The sequence below is a fragment of the Lonchura striata genome, chromosome 34 (assembly GCF_050655825.1).
Source record: "Lonchura striata isolate lonStrDom1 chromosome 34, ASM5065582v1, whole genome shotgun sequence".
Lineage (NCBI taxonomy): Eukaryota > Metazoa > Chordata > Aves > Passeriformes > Estrildidae > Lonchura > Lonchura striata.
Window position 1 is genome coordinate 4,649,881 of NC_140736.1, and position 10,882 is coordinate 4,660,762.

The 10,882-nt window shown below is 59.8% G+C and overlaps 1 protein-coding gene across 5 annotated transcripts in view; it reads left to right on the top strand.

Annotated features, from left to right (window-relative positions):
- STRN4 (striatin 4) overlaps positions 1-10,436 on the top strand; it is a 25,849-nt gene extending 15,413 nt beyond the window's left edge. The window contains exons 12-19 of one of the 5 annotated variants that reach the window (XM_085564657.1): positions 398-540; positions 1,501-2,511; positions 2,968-3,099; positions 5,219-5,320; positions 6,666-6,752; positions 8,850-8,892; positions 9,484-9,526; positions 9,661-10,436. In XM_085564657.1, the coding sequence (XP_085420783.1) occupies positions 398-540; positions 1,501-2,511; positions 2,968-3,099; positions 5,219-5,320; positions 6,666-6,752; positions 8,850-8,892; positions 9,484-9,526; positions 9,661-10,224 (2,125 nt within the window). In that variant the 3' untranslated portion in view covers positions 10,225-10,436. Of the gene's footprint in view, positions 1-397; positions 541-1,500; positions 2,512-2,967; positions 3,100-5,218; positions 5,321-6,665; positions 6,753-8,849; positions 8,893-9,483; positions 9,527-9,617 lie in introns of all 5 variants that reach the window. The other 4 variants (XM_085564660.1, XM_085564658.1, XM_085564659.1 and 1 more) reach the window with 4 other exon arrangements.
- The last annotated feature ends 446 nt before the right edge of the window (positions 10,437-10,882 follow it).

Sequence of the window (10,882 nt, forward strand, 5' to 3'; positions counted from 1 at the left end):
TGTCACCTGGGGGTCACCTCATTGTCACACTGCTACTTGTGCCTTTGTCCCTCTTTTTTGTCACCTCGGTGTCACCTCGGTGTCACCTCCTTGTCACTCGGTTGTCACCTGGCTGTGACTATATTTGGGTTTTCTGTCCCTTTGTCACCATCGCAGGGGCCGGGTGGTGACACCGGTGACACCGGTGTGACTCGTGTCCCTTTGTCACCGTCCCAGGGGCCTGGGAGGTGACACCGGTGACACCGGTGTGACTCGTGTCCCTTTGTCACCGTCCCAGGGGCCGGGTGGTGACACCGGTGACACCGGTGTGACTCGTGTCCCTTTGTCACCGTCCCAGGGGCCGGGTGGTGACACCGGTGACACCGGTGTGACTCGTGTCCCTTTGTCACCGTCCCAGGGGCCCGGTGCTGGCGGTGGCGGTGGCGCCGGGTGACACGGGTGACAGCGGTGACACCGGGCTGTGCTGCAGCGCCGGCGTGGACGCTCGGATCCGCTGCTGGTGCCTGCCCGGGCTGGACAGTGACCCCTACGATGGCTACGGTGGGGACACTGGGGACATCGGGGGACACTGGGGACATGGGGACATTGGGGGGATTGGGGACACTGGGGGGACTGGGGACATTGGGGGGATTGGGGGGATTGGGGACACTGGGGACACTGGGGACACTGGGGGGATTGGGGACACTGGGGACATCGGGGACATGGGGACATTGGGGACACTGGGACATTGGGGGGATTGGGGGACATTGGGGGGATTGGGGACACTGGGGACATTGGGGACACCGGGGACATTGGGGACATCGGGGACACTGGGGACACTGGGGATATGGGGACACTGGGGGATTGGGGACACTGGGGGGACATTGGGGGGATTGGGGACATTGGGGACACTGGGGACATTGGGGACACTGGGGACACCGGGGGGATTGGGGACATTTGGGGACACTGGAGGAGGGTTGGGGACTCTGGGGGGATTGGGGCTGTGGTGGCAATGTCCCCAGATGTTCCCCATTGCTGCAATCCCCCCAAATGTCCCCAAATGTCCCCAATGTCCCCAATGTCCCCAATGTCCCCAGTCCCTCCATTTCCCCAATCCCCCCAATGTCCCCAAAGTCCCCGTGTCCCCGTGTCCCTGACGTGTCCCCGTGTCCGTGACGTGTCTGTCCCCGTGTCCCTGCCGTGTCCCTGTGTCCCTGACATGTCTGTCTAATGTCCCTGTGTCCCTGACGTGTCTGTCGCGTGTCCCCGCCGTGTCCCCGTGTCCCTGACGTGTCTGTCTAATGTCCCCGTATCCCTGACGTGTCCCCGTGTCCCTGACGCGTCTGTCGCGTGTCCGTGTCACGTCTGTCTTGTGTCCCCGTGTCCCTGACGTGTCTGTCCCCATGTCCCCGTGTCCCTGCCGTGTCCCCGTGTCCCCGCCGTGTCCCTGTGTCCGTGACGCGTCTGTGGTGTGTCCCCGCCGTGTCCCCGCGCCGGTGACACGCGTGTGGCGCGCGGCAGACCCGCGGGTGCTGCGGGCGCTCCTGGAGGGTCACGCCGACGCCGTCTGGGGCCTGGCGTGGGACGGCGCCGGGCGGCGCCTGGCCTCGTGCTCGGCCGACGGCACCGTGCGCCTCTGGGAGCCCCGCGGGGACCGGGACAGCGGCACCGGCACCGGCGGCACCGACGGCACCGACGGCACCGACGGCACCGGCACCGGCAGCTGCCTCAGCGTCCTGCACGGGCACAAAGGTGAGCGGGCACACCTGGACACACCTGGGGACACACCTGGGGACATGGGGGACATTGGGGGACACACCTGGGGACACCTGCGGACATGGGGGACACACCTGGAGACATTGGGGACACACCTGGGCACACCTGGGGACATGGGGGACACACCTGGAGACATTGGGGACACACCTGGGCACACCTGGGGACATGGGGGACACACCTGGGGACGCCTCTGGGACCCCCGTGGGGACGGTGACGGCACCGGCACCAGCACCGGCAGCTGCCTCAGCGTCCTGCACGGGCACAAAGGTGAGCAGGAGCACCTGGACACACCTGGGGACACACCTGGGGACATGGGGACACACCTGGGGATGTTGGGGACACACCTGGGGACATGGGGACACACCTGGGGACATGGGGACACACCTGGAGACACCTGGGGACGTTGGGGACACACCTGGAGACATTGGGGACACACCTGGACACACCTGGGGACACACCTGGGGACACACCTGGGGACATGGGGGACACACCTGGGGACACACCTGGGGACACACCTGGGGACATGGGGAACACACCTGGGGACATACCTGGGGACATGGGGACACACCTGGGGACATGGGGACACACCTGGGGACACACCTGGGGACATTGGGGACACTCCTGGGGACACCTGGGGACATGGGGGACACACCTGGGGACGCCTCTGGGAGCCCTGCGGGGACCGGGACAGCACCGATGGCACCGGCACCGGCACCGGCACCCACGGCTGCCTCAGCGTCCTGCACGGGCACAAAGGTGAGCGGGGGCACCTGGACACACCTGGGGACACACCTGGGGACATGGGGACACACCTGGGGACATGGGGGACACACCTGGGGACATGGGGACACACCTGGGGACACCTGGGGACATGGGGACACACCTGGGGACATGGGGACACACCTGGGGACACACCTGGGGACATGGGGACACACCTGGGGACGTGGGGACACACCTGGAGACACACCTGGGGACATGGGGACACACCTGGGGACATGGGGACACACCTGGGGACACACCTGGGGACATGGGGGACACACCTGGGGACACACCTGGGGACATTGGACCCCTCACCTGTCCCCTCACCCGTCTCCCAGGTGTCACACCTGTCCCCTCACCTGTCCCCTCACCTGTCCCCTCACCTGTCCCCCAGGTGTCACACCTGTCCCCTCACCTGTCCCCTCAGCTGTCCCCTCACCTGTCCCGTTTCAGAGCACGGCGTCCCCACCTCGGTGACCTTCGTGCCCACCCAGCCGGCGCACCTGGCGGCCGGGTTCCGCTCCGGTGCCACCGTCCTCTACGACCTCGAGGCCACCAAGGCCACCCTGGTGTCCCCAAACGGCGGTGAGTGACCCCCCGGTGTCCCCAGGGGTCACCTGGGGACACCTGGACACCCCAAAATGTCCCCAGGGGTCACCTGGACCCCCCCCGGTGTCCCCAGGGGTCACCTGGGGACACCTGGACCCCCCCAAATGTCCCCAAGGGTCACCTGGGGACACCTCAGGTCACCTGAACACCCCAAATGTCCCCAAGGGCCACCTGAAATCACCTGAAACCGCCCCGATGTCCCCAAGGGTCACCTGAGATCACCTGGACCCCCCCAAGTGTCCCCAAAGGTCACCTGAGATCACCTGAACCCCCCCAAAATGTCCCCAAGGGTCACCTGGGGACACCTGAACACCCCCAAAATGTCCCCAAGGGTCACCTGAGGTCACCTGGACCCCCCCAAAATGTCCCCAGGGGTCACCTGAGATCACCTGGACCCCCCCAAAATGTCCCCAAGGGTCATCGGGGGACACCTGAGGTCACCTGAACACCCCAAATGTCCCCAAGGGTCACCTGAAATCACCTGAAACCGCCCCGATGTCCCCAAGGGTCACCTGAGATCACCTGGACCCCCCCAAAATGTCCCCAAGGGACACCTGGGGACACCTGGACCCCCCCAAATGTCCCCAAGGGTCACCTGACCCTGCAAGGTGACCCCTGGCCCCTCGGTGTCCCCCAGGTGGCCGTGCCCAGGTGAACCAGGTGGTCACTCTGACCCCGGGTGACCCCAGGTGGTCACTCTGACCCCAGGTGACCCCGGGTGACCCCAGGTGACCCCAGGTGGTCACTGTGACCCCGGGTGACCCCAGGTGACCCCAGGTGACCCCAGGTGGTCACTGACCCGAGGTGACCCCAGGTGGTCACTCTGACCCCGGGTGACCCCAGGTGACCGTTCTGTCCCCAGGTGGCCGTGCCCAGGTGAACCAGGTGGTCACTGACCCCAGGTGACCCCGGGTGACCCCAGGTGACCGTTCTGTCCCCAGGTGGCCGTGCCCAGGTGAACCAGGTGGTCACTGACCCCAGGTGACCCCAGGTGACCCCGGGTGACCCCGGGTGGTCACTGACCCCAGGTGGTCACTGACCCCAGGTGACCCCAGGTGGTCACTCTGACCCCAGGTGACCCCTGTGTCCCCAGGTGGCCGTGCCCAGGTGAACCAGGTGGTCACTGACCCCAGGTGACCCCGGGTGACCCCGGGTGACCGTTCTGTCCCCAGGTGGCCGTGCCCAGGTGACCCCGGGTGGTCACTCTGACCCCGGGTGACCCCAGGTGGTCACTCTGACCCCAGGTGACCCCGGGTGACCCCAGGTGACCCCGGGTGACCCCTGTGTCCCCAGGTGGCCGTGCCCAGGTGAACCAGGTGGTCACTCTGACCCCAGGCGGTCACTGTGACCCCGGGTGACCCCAGGTGACCCCGGGTGGTCACTCTGACCCCGGGTGACCCCAGGTGACCCCGGGTGACCCCGGGTGACCCCTGTGTCCCCAGGTGGCCGTGCCCAGGTGAACCAGGTGGTCACTCTGACCCCAGGTGACCCCAGGTGACCGTTCTGTCCCCAGGTGGCCGTGCCCAGGTGAACCAGGTGGTCACTGACCCCAGGTGGTCACTGACCCCAGGTGGTCACTCTGACCCCGGGTGACCCCGGGTGACCCCGGGTGACCCCTGTGTCCCCAGGTGGCCGTGCCCAGGTGAACCAGGTGGTCACTGTGACCCCAGGTGACCCCAGGTGACCCCTGTGTCCCCAGGTGGCCGTGCCCAGGTGAACCAGGTGGTCGCTGACCCCAGGTGACCCCGGGTGACCCCAGGTGGTCACTCTGACCCCAGGTGACCCCGGGTGACCCCGGGTGACCCCTGTGTCCCCAGGTGGCCGTGCCCAGGTGAACCAGGCGGTCACTGTGACCCCAGGTGACCCCTGTGTCCCCAGGTGGCCGTGCCCAGGTGAACCAGGTGGTCACTGTGACCCCAGGTGACCCCAGGTGAACCAGGTGGTCACTCTGACCCCAGGTGACCCCGGGTGACCCCAGGTGACCCCGGGTGGTCACTCTGACCCCAGGTGACCCCGGGTGACCCCGGGTGGTCACTCTGACCCCAGGTGACCCCGGGTGACCCCGGGTGACCCCAGGTGACCCCTGTGTCCCCAGGTGGCCGTGCCCAGGTGAACCAGGTGCTCGCCCACCCCTGGCAGCCGCTGACCATCACGGCCAGCGATGACGGCGCCATCCGCTACCTGGACAACCGCACAGGTGGGCCTCGTTAGCGTCATTAGGGTCATTAGGGGTCATTAGGGTCATTAGGGGGTCATTGGTGTAATTAGGGGGGTTCATTAGGGTAATTAGGGGGGTCATTAGTGTAATTAGGGGGTCATTGGTGTAATTAGGGGGTTATTAGGTGGTCATTAGGGGTAATTGGTGTAATTAGGGAGTTATTAGGTGGTCATTAGGGGTAATTGGTGTAATTAGAGGGGTCATTAGTGTAATTAGGGGGTCATTGGTGTAATTAGGGAGTTATTAGGGGGTCATTAGGGGTAATTGGTGTAATTAGGGGGCTCATTAGTGTAATTAGGGGGTCATTAGGGGTTATTAGGGGGCCATTAGGGCAATTAGGTGTCATTAGGGGATAATTAGGGTCATGACGGGTCACTAAGAGTCATTAGGGTAATTCGGGGGTCATTAGGGTAATTAGGTGTCATTGGGGGGGTCATTAGGGTAATTAGGAGGTCATTAGGGTAATTCGGGGGTCGTTAGGGTAATTAGGAGGTCATTAGGATAATTAGGGGGTCGTTAGGGGTAATTGGTGTCATTAGGGGGGTCATTAGGGTAATTAGGGGTCGTTAGGTAATTAGGGGGTCGTTAGGGTAATTGGGAGGTCATTAGGGTAATTAGGGGTCGTTAGGTAATTAGGGAGGTCATTAGGGTAATTAGGGGTCGTTAGGGTAATTAGGGGTCATTAGGGTAATTAGGGGTCATTAGGGTAATTAGGGGTCGTTAGGGTAATTAGGAGGTCATTAGGGTAATTAGCAGGTCATTAGTGTAATTAGGAGGTCATTAGGGTAATTAGGGGGGCATTAGGGTAATTAGGGGGTCATTAGGGATAATTAGGAGGTCATTAGGGTAATTAGGGGGTCGTTAGGGTAATTAGGGAGGTCATTAGGGTAATTAGGTGTCATTAGGGTAATTAGGAGTTCATTAGGGTAATTAGGGGTCGTTAGGGTAATTAGGGGTCGTTAGGGTAATTAGGGGTCGTTAGGGTAATTAGGGGTCGTTAGGGATAATTAGCAGGTCATTAGGGATAATTAGCAGGTCATTAGGGATAATTAGCAGGTCATTAGGGTAATTAGGGGTCATTAGGGTAATTAGGGGTCATTAGGGTAATTAGGGGTCGTTAGGGTAATTAGGGGTCGTTAGGGATAATTAGCAGGTCATTAGGGTAATTAGGGGTCGTTAGGTAATTAGGGGTCGTTAGGGTAATTAGGGGTCGTTAGGTAATTAGGGAGGTCATTAGGGATAATTAGCCGGTCATTAGGGTAATTAGGGAGGTCATTAGGGTAATTAGGGGTCGTTAGGGCCCGCTGACCCGCCCCTCCCCCAGGCTCGGTGGTGCACTCGGTGGTCGCTCACCTGGACGCCGTCACCTGCCTGGCCCTGGACAGCAGCGGCAGCGTCCTGATGTCCGGCAGTGAGTGACCAATGAGTGACCAATGAGTGACCAATGAGTGACCAATGAGTGACCAATGAGTGACCAGAGTGACCAGAGTGACCAATGAGTGACCAATGAGTGACCAATGAGTGATCAATGAGTGACCAGAGTGATCAGAGTGACCAATGAGTGACCAATGAGTGACCAATGAGTGACCAATGAGTGACCAATGAGTGACCAGAGTGACCAGAGTGACCAATGAGTGACCAATGAGTGACCAATGAGTGACCAATGAGTGATCAATGAGTGACCAGAGTGACCAGAGTGACCAATGAGTGACCAATGAGTGACCAATGAGTGACCAATGAGTGACCCTGAGTGACCAATGAGTGACCAATGAGTGACCCCTGAGTGACCAATGAGTGATCAATGAGTGACCAGAGTGACCAATGAGTGACCATTGAGTGACCAATGAGTGACCAGAGTGACCAATGAGTGACCAATGAGTGACCAGAGTGACCAATGAGTGACCAGAGAGACCAATGAGTGACCAGAGTGACCAGAGTGACCAATGAGTGACCAGAGTGACCAATGAGTGACCAATGAGAGACCAATGAGTGACCAATGAGTGATCAATGAGTGACCAATGAGTGATCAATGAGTGATCAATGAGTGATCAATGAGTGACCAATGAGTGACCAATGAGTGACCAATGAGTGATCAATGAGTGACCACTGACTGCTGAGTGATCAATGAGTGACCAATGAGTGACCAATGAGTGACCAATGAGTGATCAATGAGTGACCACTGACTGCTGAGTGATCAATGAGTGACCAATGAGTGACCAATGAGTGACCAGAGTGACCAATGAGTGATCAATGAGTGACCAATTAGTGACCAATGAGTGACCAGAGTGACCAATGAGTGATCAATGAGTGACCAATGAGTGACCAATGAGTGATCAATGAGTGACCAATGAGTGATCAATGAGTGACCAATGAGTGACCAATGAGTGACCAGAGTGACCAATGAGTGATCAATGAGTGACCAATGAGTGACCAGAGTGATCAGAGTGACCAATGAGTGACCAATGAGTGACCAATGAGTGATCAATGAGTGACCAGAGTGACCAGAGTGACCAATGAGTGACCAATGAGTGACCAATGAGTGATCAATGAGTGACCAGAGTGATCAGAGTGACCAATGAGTGACCAATGAGTGACCAATGAGTGACCAATGAGTGACCAATGAGTGACCAGAGTGACCAGAGTGACCAATGAGTGACCAATGAGTGACCAATGAGTGATCAATGAGTGACCAGAGTGATCAATGAGTGACCAATGAGTGATCAATGAGTGACCAATGAGTGATCAATGAGTGATCAATGAGTGATCAATGAGTGACCAATGAGTGACCAATGAGTGACCAGAGTGACCAGAGTGACCACTGAGTGACCAATGAGTGACCAATGAGTGATCAATGAGTGACCCTGAGTGACCAATGAGTGACCAATGAGTGACCAATGAGTGACCAATGAGTGACACTGAGTGACCTCACCTGTGTGTCCCTGTGTCTCACACCTGTGTCACACCTGTGTGTGTCACACCTGTCACACCTGTGTGTGTCACACCTGTGTGTCTGTGTCACACCTGTCTGTGTCACACCTGTCACACCTGTCTGTGTCACACCTGTCTCACCTGTGTGTGTCACACCTGTCACACCTGTCACACCTGTGTGTCTCACACCTGTCACACCTGTCACACCTGTCACACCTGTGTGTGTCACACCTGTGTGTCTGTGTCACACCTGTCTGTGTCACACCTGTCACACCTGTGTGTGTCACACCTGTCACACCTGTCACACCTGTGTGTCTGTGTCACACCTGTCACACCTGTCACACCTGTGTGTGTCACACCTGTCACACCTGTCACACCTGTCACACCTGTCTCTGTCACACCTGTCACACCTGTCACACCTGTGTGTCTGTGTCACACCTGTCACACCTGTGTGTCTGTGTCACACCTGTCACACCTGTCACACCTGTGTGTGTCAGACCTGTCACACCTGTCTCTGTCACACCTGTGTGTCACACCTGTCTCTGTCACACCTGTCACACCTGTCTCTCTGTGTCCCCAGGTCACGACTGCTCCCTGCGGCTGTGGCACCTGTGCCCGCTCAGGTGTGTGTGTCACACCTGTGTGTGTCTGTGTCACACCTGTGTGTGTCTGTGTCACACCTGTGTGTGTCTCTGTCACACCTGTGTGTGTCACACCTGTCTCACCTGTGTGTGTCACACCTGTCACACCTGTCAGACCTGTCACACCTGTCTCTGTCACACCTGTGTGTGTCACACCTGTCACACCTGTGTGTGTCACACCTGTCACACCTGTCACACCTGTCTCACCTGTGTGTGTCACACCTGTCACACCTGTCTCACCTGTGTGTGTCACACCTGTCACACCTGTCACACCTGTCTCACCTGTGTGTGTCACACCTGTCACACCTGTCTCACCTGTGTGTGTCACACCTGTCACACCTGTGTGTGTCACACCTGTCTCACCTGTCTCACCTGTGTGTGTCACACCTGTCACACCTGTGTGTGTCACACCTGTCTCACCTGTCACACCTGTGTGTGTCACACCTGTCACACCTGTCTCTGTCACACCTGTGTGTGTCACACCTGTGTGTGTCACACCTGTCACACCTGTCACACCTGTGTGTGTCACACCTGTCACACCTGTGTGTGTCACACCTGTGTGTCTCTCCCCAGGTCACGACTGCTCCCTGCGGCTGTGGCACCTGTGCCCGCTCAGGTGTGTGCAGGAGCTGCCCGCTCACCTGTGTGTGTCACACCTGTCACACCTGTCACACCTGTGTGTGTCACACCTGTGTGTCTCTCCCCAGGTCACGACTGCTCCCTGCGGCTGTGGCACCTGTGCCCACTCAGGTGTGTGCAGGAGCTGCCCGCTCACCGCCGCAAGCACCACGAGGCCGTCCTGGCCGTGGCCTTCCACCCCCGGCGCCCCCTCGGCGCCAGCGCCGGCGCCGACGGCCTGGCCAAGGTGTTCGTGTGACCCCGGCACACCTGGGCACACCTGGGCACACCTGGGGACAGCTGGGCACACCTGGGGACACCTGGGGACAGCTGGGCACACCTGGGGACACCGGGGACATCCTGGGGACAGCTCGGGACAGCTGGGGACATCCTGGAGACATCCTGGAGACACCTGGGCACACCTGGGCACACCTGGGGACATCCTGGAGACATCCTGGAGACAGCTGGGCACACCTGGGGACAGCTGGGCACAACTTGGCCCACCTGAGGACACCTGGGCACATCCTGAGGACATCCTGGGGACAGCTGGGGACATCCTGGGCACACCTGGGCACACCTGGGGACATCCAAAGAACACCTGGGACAGCTGGGGACACCTGGGGACATCCTGAGAACATCCTGGGCACACCTGGGCACATCCTGAGGACACCTGGGCACATCCTGAGGACATCCTGAGGACACCTGGGCACACCTGGGGACATCCTGGGGACAGCTGGGGACATCCTGAGAACATCCTGAGGACACCTGGGCACACCTGGCACACTTGGGAACACCTGGGGACACCTGGGAACACCTTGAGGACATCCTGAGGATACCTGGGCACAGCTGGGCACACCTGGTGCATGCCTGGGGACACCCTGAGGACATCATGGAGACACCTGGGCACACCTGGGGACACCTTGAGGACATCCTGAGGACACCTGGGCACACCTGGAGATACGTGGGCACACCTGAGAATCCCCTGAGGACATCCTGGGGACACCTGGGAACACCTTGAGGACATCCTGAGGACACCTGGTGACACCTGGGCACACCTGGTGGCACCTGGAGACATCTGGGCATACCTGGGATCACCCGAGAGACACCTGGTGGCACCTGGGGACACCCTGAGGACACCCTGGAGGCACCTGGGAACAGCTGGGACACACCTGGAGACACCTGGGGAGAGCTGGTGGCACCTGGGCACACCTGGAGCACCTGGGGACGGCACCAGGACAGGACAGGAGGTGGCACCGTTGGTTTCGCTGTGTGTCGGTGGCACCTGGTGGCACCTGTCACCTCCCCGTGCCTGTGGGCCAGGTGTGACACACCTGAGGTGGCACCTGGGGACAGC